The sequence below is a fragment of the Physella acuta genome, unplaced genomic scaffold (assembly GCF_028476545.2).
Source record: "Physella acuta isolate Inbredline_101_S28 unplaced genomic scaffold, ASM2847654v3 ptg000499l, whole genome shotgun sequence".
In the NCBI taxonomy this organism is placed as follows: domain Eukaryota; kingdom Metazoa; phylum Mollusca; class Gastropoda; family Physidae; genus Physella; species Physella acuta.
In genome coordinates this window covers 166,483-183,245 of record NW_026732018.1, presented here as the reverse complement: position 1 = coordinate 183,245, position 16,763 = coordinate 166,483, and the positions used below count along the sequence as shown (strand labels likewise).

At 34.8% G+C, this 16,763-nt stretch overlaps 1 protein-coding gene across 1 annotated transcript; it reads left to right on the top strand.

Moving 5' to 3' along the window:
* The first annotated feature begins 3,970 nt into the window (after nucleotides 1–3,970).
* Nucleotides 3,971–13,794, top strand: LOC131944586 (uncharacterized). The gene is made up of 10 exons (XM_059305272.1): nucleotides 3,971–4,182; nucleotides 5,309–5,356; nucleotides 6,301–6,403; nucleotides 6,895–7,041; nucleotides 8,454–8,469; nucleotides 9,051–9,137; nucleotides 9,569–9,688; nucleotides 11,318–11,391; nucleotides 12,604–12,712; nucleotides 13,343–13,794. Exons 1-10 carry the CDS (start codon nucleotides 4,175–4,177, stop codon nucleotides 13,462–13,464), a joined length of 834 nt encoding a protein of 277 aa, XP_059161255.1. The 5' UTR covers nucleotides 3,971–4,174; the 3' UTR covers nucleotides 13,465–13,794.
* The last annotated feature ends 2,969 nt before the right edge of the window (nucleotides 13,795–16,763 follow it).

Below are 16,763 nucleotides of genomic sequence, written 5' to 3'. Positions count from 1 at the left end.
AATTGCCCAAGTTCCACTTGGGGTGTCAGAATCTCGACACTCACCACAGGGGCAGGAATCATCTTCACTTCCTGTCACAACTACTGCCTCCATCACTCTGCCTGTGCCAGTTCGCAAGAAGTTTAACCCCTTATATTCAGAAAACGGATATGGATCAGTTGTATCTGGGTAGAAATCTATCCTTTCCTGGCTCGTGAAATCGACGGCTACTCGGACAGTGAGCTGGGACAGGGATTTGACCAGCTCGTAAACCTGGGTTGTCCGGTACAGGTAAGGCAGGTGGGACTGCTGGAATTCTGTGATGGGGATGAAGTTTTTGTGGCCTGGGTTTTTGGGACAGTTGGTTTTGTGCTTGTGTAGGTCAGCCTCATCGCCAAAACTAACTTCAGCCTCATGGGTACCTGCCACAGGATAGTGAATAATTGGTGATACCAATAGTATAGACATTTAGTGATACAATACTAACTTTAGCCTCATGGGTACCTGCATCAGGAAAGTGAATCATTGGTGATACCAATAGTATAGACATTTAGTGATACAATACTAACTTTAGCCTCATGGGTACCTGCCACAGGAAAGTGAATAATTGGTGATAACAATAGTATAGACATTTAGTGATACAATACTAACTTCAGCCTCATGGGTACCTGCCACAGGAAAGTGAATCATTGGTGATACCAATAGTATAGACATTTAGTGATACAATGGGTACAAATGGTTTGGCCTAGCAGTAGAGCGCTAGACTGCTAACACAAAAGTCTAGAGTTTGAATCCGGGTTCAAGTTATTAGACATCCCTGAAATCACCCAGCTCTGATGGGTACTTAACTGACGTTAGGGAAAGTAAAGACCTCTGGGCAGAGTGCTGACCACACTATCCCTGCATATGCCGAGGTAACAGAAACAGTTGAACTCTACTTCACTAGCCCCATGGATTGTCAGGTGCAAAAAGGAAACTACATACTAATGGTAACACTGGAGACCATTTATATGTTAAGTAAGCTAATAAAGAAAGAGCAATCTCATTAAAAAAAGTAAATTATCTCAATCTGGTAATATAATTAAAAAAATGAGCAGTCCTTATTATATGTTTGTAGGATTTTTAAATAACAAAATTATTTTATATTCAGTTTCCTAAAAAAAAACTTAACAAAGTCTGATGCCTTAATTCAGAAATTATAATCAATACAATATGATCATTTTAAAACATAAACCTTTAGTGCTTGTTCTAAAAATCAACAATTATGTATTGTAAGGGTAAAATGAAGATTGTGTGAGGAGTCCATCCAGCTCTGATGGGTACCTGATTTGTTTTGGGGGGAAACTAAAGGGAATTGACAGCCATTGGGATGATCATACATTCCATTTGTTAGCTGAGGTTAAACAAAAAAACACCAACAAACAGATAAACTCTACTTAATCTGTCTTGTCAGGTCTGCAATAGTACTGTAGGGTTGCAAAACTTGCTAAGCCAAGGTAAAATTAAAAAAAAAAAAAATTAAATTTTCTTTATATTGTTAATTAGAAATTAATTGCACGAATACTTATATTTTAAAACCAAATTTGAATAATTCACCTTGACAAGATCGGACTGTCTTGGCTCTACTCAGCGTATCCCCATTTTCCCCCTAAAAACATACATAAAAGTAAATTTTATGATACTCATACTGCAGAAAATATTTTATTCCTTTAGGCTAAGATATGTAATAAACTATATGTTTGAAATTAGTTGTGTATCACTCTCAATTAATAAGTTGTGTAACTTTTAACATGGGCCATGTAACATTGTAAATAAGATATAATATAGAAGTTAAAAGATGTTGAGGAAATTAGTTAAATATCTATTTATCACAATACATGTCTAGATTTTAATGATAGTAGTGGGCTTAATTACTTTTTATCACATTGTGACTGTTGCAGCTATGTGAATTTGATAAAATATGCATTAAAAGAATGTAAATAGTACAAAATAAATTACAAAATGAAGATGTAGGCCTACTGTATGAAATGGTGTTGTGATTCAGTTGGTCTTTAATAAAATATCTAAATCAAAATAGGTGGTTGAGTGTTTGCTTCATTTTATTCAACTTTTTGTTTGAATTTGTAAATAAATTACATATAAATGTTTAATTACCCTACTAATAAATTGAAAATAGCCTATAGTTATGCTTCAGTAAATTACTACTTACTTATATCACAAATAACATAGGTCTACTAACCTAAACTGTTGGACTGTGAGTAAGACAAAATTGAGCCCATATCTATGTGTTCCCTAGTGGTTGAGCACAGTCACTTTGTATAGGGTTGTTCAGTGTTGTTGTAGACGTAGATCTAGGTCTGTTTGTTGAAAACAGTTTCTGTAGAAAACAAAGAAATATAAAATTATGCTAAAAGGCTCTTAAGATAACATACATTACACATAGGTGAGTGTAGAATATGGGGTGGTGGTGTCCATAAATCAAAATGACGTCACATTCTTGGGGCAAGGGTTAGGACTATTGTGTTGATGTGTAGCAACGGGGAGGGTGTGGGTTCACATCTTGACCTAGCTCATTTATTATTCTAGAAAAATGTCCTTTTTGAACTTGTAATTGGGGTGGGAGAGTCACTACCTCATGCCTCTAATTCTATTATGTGAATGTTATCAGTAGGCTTATGTGATAATTAATTAATTAGACAAAATTTACCGATATACCTAGATCTACTACTAGGCCTAGGCCTAGTAGTCTAAATCTACTACAATCTACTCTATGCACTATACACCTTAACACAAACACATTTGAATGTTTCAATCTATTTTAATTTAATTGATTAAATTACCAGAGTGACTAGACTTACACGATTACTACTATTATTTACTTTATTTATAACTACTAACTACACCAGAGACGTAGGGGAGGGGGGCGGGGAGGTACATATGTACCCAGGCGCCGACCCTAGGGGCGCCAAAGTAAGCTAATTTTAGCTTCTATTTTGAATTATGAATATAAAAATGACGAGTTATTAAACACAATTTTTGCCAGTATGGAAATTGCGCTAAAAATATATATGGGGGGAGGGGGGCAAATTGAAAGATTGTCCCAGAGGGTTCGATACGCCTCTGAACTACACACCTACTACTAAATAGGCCTAATAAATAATCATTATGCTACCTTGGTTAGTTTGCATTTAGAACTAGATCTAAATCTGGATATCAAAGATCTGTATGACTTGTGCTTTACTTTATATTTTCAAAAGCCCCCTCCCACCCTCCTTCGTCACACAATGCTGCAAAATCCCGGTCTTATAATGTTACAAAATCCCGAAACTGTTAACGCTGTTCAAACTCCAAACTTCTCGACACCCCAATTGTAATTTTTTGTTTGTTTTTAGTTTTAGAAACTACTGATCCAGTTTTTATAGCAATTTACAATTCTTTAAAACTAATTTAAAAAATACATTCGTCATATAGATTTAGGTCCAACTCCCCCCCCCCCCCCCCCCCCCCCACGCAGGAATGTGAATTAACCCATCTTAGTTTGTGCCCAAAAGTAGACTACAGAAACACTGTACTGTTTGTGCTGATATCTATAAATAAGGCTTATTAATATTACTGACTTTTATCATTTAAAAAATCGGGATTAAGATCGGGTAGGCTACGCGGAACAATGGCATTTCAATAAATAAAACAATCACACAACTTTAAAGTAATTTCTAAATAAAGTTTAATAGGCCTAATCATTAAAAAAAATGTTTAGACTATAAAACCCAAAGCCCGTCATATTTGATTAAAAAGAGTACATAGATCTACAGTAACAACATTTTTAAACACCCATTTTTCCTTCAAAACCTTGCTTACGTGACGGCTTTTTCGTCCAAAAAAACTTAACAATGGTATCTTATAGGAAATTCCCGGTACCGTTATAAAATGTATCGGGAAAAACACAGATTATATTTCTTTCAGCTTGAGAGTAAAAATAAACCTTGTTGTCACAGCTATCGTACGGTCAAAACTCAAACACAATCGGCTATTAGATCTAGATCTACATTTGATTTGTTGATTGCACTGACTATTTTTAGCTTGTGATTTTGAAATGTCAACTGTTGTGTTGTTCTTTAGTTATAGGCCATACGTGTTTGGGATTTGAATCAGGAAATCTAAAATCATCACAAAGAACTCTATTGAAATCTTCAAAATGCCCACGTAAGTAGACGACATGATCCATACGGTAGTCCTACAAGGAAGGTCGAACTGTTCCATACGTGTTCAGTCAAAGAACGTTCGAATATTTCAAAACAGATGAACATTTTTCGGTATTTTATTTGTATTTTCGAAAAGGTCGTTTAATACGGTCTAATTAAAGTTAGTAACTAAAAGATACACAATAAATATAGCCATTGAGAACATTATTTTTTGAACTTATGAGGAAATCACTTATGATATAAGACAGGAATATGATACATATGACCGCCAGAGACCATTGTAAAGATTTGTATTTTGTTAAAGCTAGTGCAAGTCAATTGTGGGCCAATTCACACAACCATTCTAACAGAAATGTGAAAAATAACAAGAATAAAGAAAATTAAAGCACTGTAATATAGCAGCTCAATACTATCCCTTCCTAATATAGATCTAATATATTACCAAATGATAAACCACCCACTACTTCTCCCCATTTTTTTCCGAATAGGCTTTATTAGCAGGATTACGGATTAGTGAATGGTAATCATTTATGTAAAGTCCATTTCTAAATTACAATTTAGGAGATGCAATTTTTCTTTATGAAAAAAAAAAAACAAAACAAAAAAACAACAAGCAGTTAAAAACATTTTTTTTTCTGGTAAACGTAACTCTAGTACGATATGATAATTGCGATCAGCATTACAAGAACCCAACTCTAACCATTGGCTTAAAATTACACCAATCACCACCACGTTTATCGATTTATGAAATCGATTCTGCTGTCCTACTAGTAGTATAGCTTTTTTCTAGTAAACATATAGACCTACCTATGACAAACGTTATTTAGCTTTATTAAAAAAAATATCATTTAATAGAATTAAAAAAAAAACAAAAAACAAAAAAAAATGTTTTATCCATTTTCTCTAGACAGTTTTTATCTACTTCTATTGTTGATGAAAACAGTGTTTCTTCCATACTTTTTTCTTCGGGGGGGGGGGGGGGGGGACACGGGGGGAAACGGGGGACTTGAAATATTTGGGGGGGGGGGGGGTGGACTCTCCTCGGGAGATCCCCCCCCCCCGAAGAGATACCTGGAAGAAACACCGGATGACAAGTAGGCCAACATAAAAGTTACGTTTTATTTCAGGACACTATACAAGTGTTTTCACCGAGATCCAGAAAAGAGAGACAACAAGTTAGTAGTCATACTTTACTTTAGTTGGTTGCCTACCTTGTGTCTGTGTGGATGTGTGTCTGTGAACATGATAGTTTAAGTAACGTTTTATATATAAGTATTACTTCAAATTTGTAGTTGTTTCGAATTTTCAGCGATTTCCGGTAACCGGGAGTGGACTTATTCTACTTTTGGTTTTTCAAAAGCCTGTAACTTGAGTATTGTTTCTGATAGATAAATGACATTTCACATATAAGTAAAATATCTAATTCTGCCGTCTGTCAAATTTCGTGTAGGTTTCGTTTACCGGAAGTAGAACTTTTCACTATTTCCAATTTCTCAAAAAAAAAAAAAAAAAAATCGCGTATGAATTTATAAAGTAGTAATAATAATAGTCCGCACTATTATACACATTTTGTTTGCCATTCACTTGGTCAACAATGCTTTTTTTTCTACAAGATTCTATTCTATTTTTAAAAAGTTGCCATTCCCCGTAGTGTTATTCAGTGTTTCTTTCGGACTTTTTTCTCCAAAAGGGGGGGGGGGGGCACTTAAAATTTTCGGGGGGGAGGGGGGGGCGGTAGAATTTGTTTGGAGGGGGGGGGGGCGGACACTGTTAAATAGATATCTTTTCTATATAAATTCCATTTCGTTCGGGGATGGGGGGCAGACTTTTTTCGGGGGGCTCTGCCTCCCCCCCCCCCCCCCCCCAAGAGATGCCTGGAAGAAACTCTGGTGTTATTTAAGAATAATCGAGAAAGTTTATGGGAGATCTCTCCCGCTTTATTTCTCTTAGCTTCAAATTGTGAAACATTTAAAGAAAATAATTGTGAATTCATTTAGAGGTTTTTAAAGGGTTGTGGAGGGAGGGGGTAATAATGTTAAGATAATAAGGCTCTGCTTATTACCGTAAACATCTAGATTTCTAAACAAATTGGGTATTGATCGTGATCTTTTTATTTTAGATGCATCAAAGCAACGTGTGGATTATCAACTGTTTCCATTTTCTTTGCGGTTGGCACTCTGATTTTCACAATTGTTATCTCTATACAAAGGAATGAAGAAAACGTAAGTTGTCTTTGCTGTAGACACAGCGCTGGTTATCTAATGTTATATACTGTTATGTATATGTTGTTTATCTACGTGCAATATTTGTTATAGTTACAGTTTTGGTATAGTTTATGTTACTATATGTAGTTTCTGTACCACTGTCTATCTATCATCATCACTTCCCGTTCGTGCCCAAGACGCATTGGGCAGATAAAGTAGAATTCATCTGCTTCAAAGACCTCGGCGTATGAAGGGATAGCGTGGTCAGCACTATGCCCAGTCGCCTTTGTTTCACTAACGTGAGTTAGGTACCCATCAGACACAGGACATTCTACTGACTTGAACCCGTATTTGGGCTAGCAGTCGAACGCTCTATCGCTGGGCCAAGACGTCCCTTAACTGTCTACCTATGTTGTTTAATAATATTTTATGTTCCTTTGCAATGTCTGTCCCCCACCTACTAATCTATTACTCCGACATTGTGTTCTTTATATTTTCTTCTGTCGTAGACTGCTCTAGTAGACCGCGAGGTTTGCATTGAAAGGAGTGCATTTGGTGCGCATAATTTTGAGACACAGATCAAAACACGAGACATAGACGGTGTTGTGAAAGTCTGTTTTCCCAACAATCAAGAGTTGATCAAAGAAGTTGAAAACGTAAGTGTTTAGTAGTCCGTGAGTGATGTTGCTTTGATGTTAATACGTTAGCATTGGTGTTGTAGTTTTGTTTGTGACGCTGTCGTCTTGTTGTGGTGTGGGTAAATGTTGTCGTGCTGTGGTTTTGGTGATGTTGACGTGTTGTGGTTTTAGTGATGTTGTCATGTATAAAAGGTAAACAGAAAATGCAGTCTACAGCTAGACTGGATTCGAACCCACTCTCAATGCGGCATTATTCGCCTCATCTATCGTGAGCAGGTCAGACATGTAAACACTTCGGCTAGTTAGTTCCACACAAACAATAGAAGTTTCCGACCGACGGTCATATCGCTAATACACAGTAAACGTGGGCAAGCATTTGTGACTGTGTTGTGGTGTTAATGATGTTGTGGTGTTGATGATGTTGCTAGTGATGTTGTTGTTTTGTAGTGTTAATTATGTTTTCGTGTTGGTGTTGGTGATGTTGTTTTGTGGTGCTGGTTATGTTGTTGTGTTGAGCTGTTAATGAAGTTGTTGTGTTGGTGATGTTGTTAATGATGTTGTTTTGTGATGTTAGTTATGTTGTCGTGTTGTGGTTTTAATGATGTTGCGTGTTGGTGATGTTGTTTTGTGGTGCTAGTTATGTTGTCGCGTTGAGCTGTTAATGAAGTTGTTGTGTTGGTGATGTTGTTAGTGATGTTGTTTTGTGGTGCTAGTTATGTTGTCGTGTTGTGATGTTAATGATGTTATGGTGTTGGTGATGTTGTTAGTGATGTTGTTTTGTGGTGCTAGTTATGTTGTCGTGTTGTGGTGTTAATGATGTTGTGGTATTGATGATGTTGCTAGTGATGTTATTGTTTTTTGGTGCTAGTTATGTTGTCGTGTTGTGATGTTAATGATGTTATGGTGTTGGCGATGTTGCTAGTGATGTTGTTTTGTGGTGTTAGTTATGTTGTCGTGTTATGGTGTTAATGGTGTTGTGGTGTTGGTGACGTTGTTTTGTGGTGTTAGTTATGATGTCGTGTTAAACTGTTAATGATGCTGTGGTCTTAATGATGCAGTGATGTTGATGATGTTGCTAGTGATGTTGTTGTTTTGTGGTGTGTTAGAAATGTTGTTCAGTTACATGGGCTAAATCAGATATTTGTCACAAAAACGTTTGAAGCTGTATGCAGCTGTTTTGAAATAACAATAGCAGTATAAAACAGACTTCAGTTTAAACTATTTTAATGGATAGAGGTCAAAATTAAAAGGCTACCAGTTTAAAATAAAATCCAATTATATAAAAAATAAGGATTTTAAAATATAATTTAAAAAATATCACCCCCCCCCTCGCCTGTTTTTGTCAATGCCATTTAAAGTCATTTTTTATTACCTAAAAAAACTATATTAGAATATTAGTGACATTAAAAAATATTAAAATTTTTTTTCAGGCAAGAGCAAGTCAAGGTGAGTAAATTTTAAACCCAGTTCTAATTTGTTTTTAGAAAATCGATAATTATAATTTCTAATTATTGGCTGCAAAATTAAATACTAAAATAAACCTCTTGCCATTTTATAATGTCTAATTGTCGAGACATCCATAAATGACGTCACACACCTGAAAGGGAAAAGACATCGGAGGTGGAAGGGGTTGCTCAGATTTCAGTTAATCTCATCTATGGCGGAAAGGAGAGAAGGCGTTAAAGAAATGTGACTTAGCGTTTGTACTATACATCTTAAGAGATACAATTATAAATATATGTTACTTTCCGACGCATAAAGATTACTTCAAAGGGGGGGGGGGGTGGTTCAAATTGCGCGTGGTAAATTTTATTTTAGAAGAGGGATCAAACGCTTCGCAAAACGCTGCGCGGATATAGGAAGTAAAAAAAAGGGGAAGTGGGGGGGGGGGGGGAGATAAAATAGACGACTTCTAAGGCATACACAATGAAATTCATGGTAGATCATCATTACAAATGTGCTATATCATCGAGTGTTTTTTGCACGTTCTGAAGAATAAATAAACGTTTTTCTTTTTGTAATTCTAGCAATAAAGATCCAGTACGCTCCTAGCCAAACGTCCGTGGCTGCACATCGGTATTTCCATAGTGCAGATAAACCTACTATTTGCCCAGGTAATTTATAATTATTATAAAGTTGACATTTTTAAAATTTAATAAATTAATAATTCCCAGCATTTTCCTAAAACGTACACTTTGGATTGTAAAAAACTAAAAACAAAAATTACCCTGAGTTTTAATGAGCAAAATTTCATACATTTTGTCAATAATTTACGTTTATTAAAAAAGTCAGTGCTCTTTAAGTTATTTTAAGAACCATTGGTAAAACCCGTTTATAAGAAAAGGAAAGAACAGATCACACTACACAAAACAGTAAACTAAATGAGATAAAACACATAGCAAGCTCCAACCACACGCCCTTTAGATTCGCCTAAAAACAAATACATTACAGTTTTGTAACAAAAAACAACGAACTATTCACTAAATAATTTAATAGCAACTTTTTTTTGTAAATAGATTAAATAAATTCATTAATTTTTTTATAGAAGGAAATAAACAGTGCAATTATACACTGACCTTTGACCCAGTGAATCTTGACCCAACGAAAGAAATTTCTCACCTGAATGTCAGTGTGCAGCGCGACAGCATGGAGATTGTATACACAGGTAGGTCAATGTGGTTAGTTTTATATTTATTCACATGCATAAACTCACGCACAAATACATCCATAAACACAATGCTGAACAGTTTTTATCATTCGTCTCTTTATTTTTTTTTGGGGGGGGGGGTGTAAAAAAAAAATATATATATATATATATCTATAATATAACGCTGCTGGTAGTGTGTCAGTCCTTCCTTCCGTCATCGCTATAGATTTTGGAACCATAAAAGTAAACATTCGCACCATGCTGTGCTTTTCAGTGCACCGCAGTGTCTTATTATAAGTATTAGAGTAGGGTTTGTTTATATAGCGGCGTAGAGCTATTTTATAATTGCCACGGTTTTTACTCTTTCGCATAACGTCAAGAAAATATTAAATACACGCAAACTGCTAAAACGTATTAAAAAGATTAATGTCAAATATCATTTTCGTTTAGGTTCCCAGAAAAAGTGGATACATTTTAATAAGATAATAACAGTACGGTAGAAAAAAAATCAAATTAATTTAACTCTTTTCTAATTTTGACAAAGGAGGTAATTTAAAAATACATTAAACTCACGCTAATAAAAAATGTGAATGCAAATATACGTTCGTCATAGAAGGAATTAGTGTTGCAATAATATAATTAGCAAAATGTGAATGCAAATTATTCGGATGTGTAAGAGGAAATTATTGTTAGAAAATTATAATTAGCATGGATTGATAAAAGGCAATCTTTTATTTATTTTATTCACTGAATGTAGGCCCTACTGTTTATTACTTATAATTTTTAATCAACTATTCAGCACTAATATAGACGCGTCATCACGTTCATTAGGTGCGCAATGGTTTTAGTTATGAAACTCTATTGTAAATTGTTAAAATTTAAAGTACTGGAAAAAAAATGCGTGAATGGATAAAGTGAAATATTATATATATTAATTATAGATACTGCCTATTTTTTATACTGTTTTCTAATTATTATTCTATCTTTAGGGTTTTATAGGAGAGGCGTAGCGAAGGGGGGGGGGGGGGGGGCATATGTCCCCGGGTGCCGACATTAGGGGGCGCCAAAGTGGGTTGGAAAAAATTTGCGAGGGGGGGATGGTGGAAATCGAAAGTTTTAGGGCGGGGGGGGGGGGGGGGGGGAAGGGGTGCAAATCGAAAGTTTGAGGGGGGTGCAAATCACCGGAAAGGGCGCGATTTGGCGCTACGGGCTAGACTGTGAGCAATATGCCTTTGTGATTGCATTTAAATTGTGTTTATGTTATGAGTGTTGTGTTTGTTTTTTCGTTTTTTTTTTTTTTTTTTTTTTTTTTTTTTTGCGTTCGTTTGTGTTGTGTGTAGTTTTGTTCTGTTGGTACATTTAAAAAAGATTTACCGTGGCGGAGCACGGGATGCAGCTAGTATATATATATATATATATATATATATATATATATATATATATATATATATAATATATTATTTTAAACATATGGAAAAATATTTGATCCCCTCCCATTACCAATTCCTGGTTAGGCCACTGCCCCATCCCCCGGAAAACTTTGTCCGTCTCCAAGAATGTTTCAAGTGCGCCCCCCCCCCCCCCCCCACCCAAAGCCAAAGGACGCTTAATAATACTTTTTATTGATTCTAATTTGAATGTTTGCAGGCATGTACTATGTATACAGCAACTTTAATTTTATGGACAAAAGCAGCAGTGAAACACGGGACTGTCACACTAAGGTAGATACATGTTCTTTCTTTGGGAATACTTTACTGTTTCATTCCAATACTTTGTTTGTATGGAGATTTAAGTAAGATGTTTTTCTGTGGATGTTGCTATTGTGTTCCAATGGTATAACTTTTTGCACATGCTGTTTCAAAAGGAATATTGTTACTGTTTTATTCCAATACTTTGTTTATATGGTAGACATGATGTTTCTCTGAGAATGTTTTACTGTGTTGCGCATGTTAAGGCAGATAAATGGTGCTTCTTTGTGAATATTGTTTCAGTAAATTTGGCATCTTATGTCTTCTATGTTAGAGAAATGTTTTTCAAAGAGTGAATATTCTTAATGTATTTTATTGAATACATTATTAAGTCGAGATGTAAGGTTGATAATTGTTTGTATGTGACTATTGGCATGGTATTTTAATAGCATAAATATATTGTAACATCTTATCAGGGATATTTAGTTTCTATTTGAATATTGTTATTACGTTACAATAGAATGTCTTGTTTTTTTTTCAATTGGCATAATATTGAAATGCTTCTAGGTGAATATTGTTACTGTTTCATCTAACATGGATAAAGTAGTTTTTATGTGAAAATTTGTAATGTTTGGATTGAAAAGGAAGAATGTGTTGTTAAGCCGAGTATGGTTGAAAAAAAAATAGTAATTTAAAATTATTTTTGATGGTTAAAGGTTAGGTTACTAACCTATTAATAGCAATGGATTTAAAACAAAATTGTGTATTATCAAGAAGCTGCGACATTACAAATGTATGTGTGTTTTGACAAAGCTACCAAATTTTAAGTTATTGGACTTGACGTAAAGTTATAAATTTATAAAAGTTATTTGATAAGATCTAAAGCTACAAATGTATAAAACGTTATTTGATAAGATCTAAAGCTACACATTTATAAAAATTATTTGACAAGATCTAAAGCAACACATTTATAAAATTTATTCCATAAGATTTAAAGCTACAAATGTATAAAAGTTATTTGATAAGATCTAAAGCTAAAAATGTATAAAAGTTATTGGATAAGATCTAAAGCTACAAATTTATAAAATTTATTTGTTAAAATCTTAAGCTACACATTTATAAAAGTCGTTTGACAAGATCTAAAGCTACAAATTTTTAAAAGTTATTTGATAAGATCTAAAGCTACAAATTTATAAAAAAGTTATAGGATGTGACTTAAATAATATTTTGATGTGTTGGTTACAGACACGCCATCACTATGTGCATAAAACCAACAGAATCAGCTCACACGTCTTGTTAAAAACTCATCACACTGTGTGTGACGATTCAGAATATCAGGAGACCGCTTTCACAGGTAGGAAAAATTTAGTGATAGTTATTTTAAACCGTAATCTTTGGGTCTAGGTTGTGTTATTTACATAGTAGTACATTATAATATATTTAAAGAAAATTATCTATTTTCTTGTTTTAGTGCATAGATTAAATCTTTTGATTAAAACTTGTTTTAAGAAATTAAAAAAAATATTTTCCAAATTTTAATATAATAGAATAACATACTAAAATTTTTAATGCAAACATCGTGTGTATAATACACAGGGAACTTTAATTAATTAAAAAAATAATGAAACATCTAATTAAGTAATATTTTAAGTCATATTGAATTGTTATCGGGTTTGACCAACGTGTAAAATTAAAAAGAAGTGGTCGAAATTTCGCTCACACGTTTTAACATATTATGACGAAGTAATAAATAAAGAAACAAAAGCAAAAATCCCGTGAATTATGTTAAATAAAAACTTATAACAATTAAACAATTTATGTATTCGAAGTAATATTTGTTGGCTGTTATTTTAGTGTGTAATATTAGTTTTTATGTTTTTTTTTGTGTTTTACTTTTACGCAATTTAGTATATTAAAACTGCCACTAGCACTAGTAAAATCCTGTAGTGTTTGTCAAACGTTTCACTTTATTTTCTATCACTAGGCGGCGTGTTTTACTTGGTGACTGGAGACAAGCTACAGGTGACGGCCTCCATGAAAAACGTGAGCGACTTTGGTAAGGAGACATCATACCTCGGCGTGGTCCTCTTGAACAACGTCGGTTAAACCAATGACGTCAACGAGTTCGATAGTTAACGTATTTTCTATAAACTCTCAACGAGTTCGATAGTTAACGTATTTTCTAATATCTCCAGACTGACTTTTATATCTATGTGACTAAGTTAGGCAACTGATCTAATTTATTTTATATTTGACACTTAAAACAGTTTCATTTAGCTGATATTTATCAAGTAAGACAAAAAAATTGCTTGAAATTTAAAAATGAAACACAAATATAATTTTGTTGTACCTAGTATGTTCAACACATTTTTATAAATTTGTTTTAACTGTACATTTTAAATTTTATTTTAACATTGTATGTAGTATATATATATATATATATATATATATATATATATATATATATATATATATATATATATGTATAAATGCATATAAAAATAAGTTTAAAATTTTTTTTTTACAATTTTGTTTTAACTGTATATTCTAAATTTTATTTTAAACGTATATGTAATTTAAAGTTTGTTTTATTATTCAATAGATTTGGTTCTACAATTATTAGCATTTGTTATATTATTCATCCTTGAAAATGTTTGTAAAGTTTTCTATAACACTGCAACACTGAGTCATCCGTTACCACTTCACATCAACTATGTACGGATATTATGAAACACTGATTCTGTAAATACTCTCTTCTCTATGTATACATTCATCAACATACCGATGGCCATTTTGTTCCCATACGTTGTGCTGTAAAAATATAATTTTCAACACGACAATTAGACATGTAGTAAACTGTCTTTGATAGCACTATAACAAGCCATTCAGGGAGTTAGCTGGTTCAAAGAGCAATATTCCGAAAGTGAATTGAAAGCTAAAATCCTTTCCACATTTTAAAATATAATAAGTTAATAAAAAAATGGCAGAAGAGATTTAACAAAACAAAACCACATGACGCCAACCTGGCTGAGACCCTGGTTTCACAGCACCACAGAAGGGGTAGACATTACACAGCAAAAATAAAAATAACAGGATTAGTTAATTACATTTGTGAGGACCAGTCTTAGCAGAGGCGTAGCGAGGGGGAGACTATGTCCCCGGGCGCCGACCTTAGGGGGGGGGGGCGCCAAATAGGGTTGGAAAAACAAATTGAAAGTTTGAGGGGGGGGGGGGTGCAAATGAAAAGTTCGAGAGGGGGGGGGGGGTGCAAATCGAAAGTTTGTTCCCGGGCGCTGGGAAGGGTTGCTACGCCTCTGAGTCCCAGTGAGTCTTTCGTTTCTATCTGACCCCAGTTTGACTTTTCCTAATGGCCAGCCTGCCATGCCAGAGATTGTTACTCACCGGTATCTGGACGTCGTGTATTTTTACCCCCGTGTTTTGTTCAGGAGATCGAACATATAAGGGACTTAGCGGGGGGTCGGCGTTGGTCGAGTCGGTAAAGCTCATGGTTGCTAAACAGAAAAGTCCCGAGTTCGAACCCTCGGGCAGATGAGGCTCGTTAGCTGGGGACAGCCACTCTTCTAGGAGAGACAACTCCAAAATCAAACAACTGCTGCTTTGTAGTTTGTTCTTGGTTGGACAAAAGCTATGGAAGCAAATCCAAAAAGAAAAGCAGGCTGAAATCGGAGTAAATGTCCTCAATGGCGCTTAACCAGTTGACACGTATCCTTAATTGTGATGGAAGCATGGTCGAGTTGGCAAAAGCTCATGGTTGATAAATTCGAAAAAAAGTCTCGAGTTCAAACCCACTGGCAGATAAGAAGAAGAAGAAGAGGGACTTAGCGGTGAAAACACTGCAGTCCCATCCGTATGAATAACAGGCTATCTCCAGCTGCCTATTCTGTATAAAAAAAATTGCAACTGTCCACGTGCCAAAGTTGCAGAGAAATTGGGCGGTTAGAAGTGGTCGAAATTTCGCTCGTCAGTTTCGATCCGTGACGACAAAACACAAAGCACGTGGAAGCGAGGTAAAAGGTTGGAAAAAAGAACAATCTAAAAGCAGTTGCATAACACAGAGGGTGTACAAAGTGTCGCCGCGTTGACTCACGTTAGTGAAACATTGGCGGCTGGGCATAGTGCTGACGACATTACCCTCTTGTATGCCGAGGTAATTGAAACAGAAGAACTCTACTTCATCTGTCTTGGATACGAACAGGAAAAGACTTAGTCAAAAGAAATAGATCTTCTCCTTTTTAAATCAAAGTGTTGGATTTAATATAATCTTATTTAAAGTGTTTGAGCTAAAGAATAATCAATCAAAGTTATTCGTAGTAATTGATTCTTAATCAACGTTTTTTTGTACTCATTAATTCTTCGTAAAAGATTCGAAAACAGGGTTACAAATTTTATTGCGTATCGTTGTGGTATTGATGAAATACAAAAAGAGGACAAGGGAAATGAAATTCAAGGTAAATAGACAATATGGACAATATGTATATATATTGTCTCGAGTTTGTTTCGATAGCGCAAAAGTGGGTAATTGACCTAAGTAGGCCTATATAGAAAATTTAGAAGGGCCAAAGTGTTTTCCACAATCTACTTTCATTTGCAATGAAGATAGGTAAAAAGACGAACGGCATCATGGAAAAGTTGGAAATGATAATTAATTCATAATCAATAATAAGTTATTTATACGCTTGTTTTTTTTTTAAATAAGTAATATAAATAAGTTATTTACGCTTAATTTATTTGTTACTTCCGATAGATATCCTTTCGATAAATAAGAAAAATAATGTATACTAAAGCAATTTTTTAAATTTAAAATATTTCACGAAACACCCCTCTCTAACACCAATTATCTTTTAACACAAAATTAAATCGTCATCTTAGTTTACCAATCCCATATAGGCTTCAACGTTTTTTCCCAAAAACATAGCTTCAGCTACTCTGGTTCTAATTTGTGGAACAATCCTCCTAATAAAAACTATCTTTATCTGAAATATATTTCAAAACTATACTAAAAACAGCAATCATTTAATGACCTCCTTAACTGACTCATTGCAACATTTCTCATTCATCTATTTTATTCCTATTCTATCTCAGTTTGTATTATAACTATGTAACAGTGGCGTAGGCAGGGGGGTGTTAGGGGGGTCATAACCACCCCATAGACTCCTCGGTATATATATAAAGTTTGAGGGGGGTGTAAATCGAAAATTTGAGGGGGGGGGGGGTGCAAATCAAAAGTTTGGGGGGGGGGGGGGGTTCAATTCAAAAGTTTGAGGGGGGGGGGGGGGGGTTGCAAATCGAAAGAAGTTTGAGGGGGGGGGGGGAATGCAAATCAAAAGTTTGAGGGGGGGGGGGATGCAAATCGAAAGTTTTTCCCCGGGTTATATGCTGCTGGA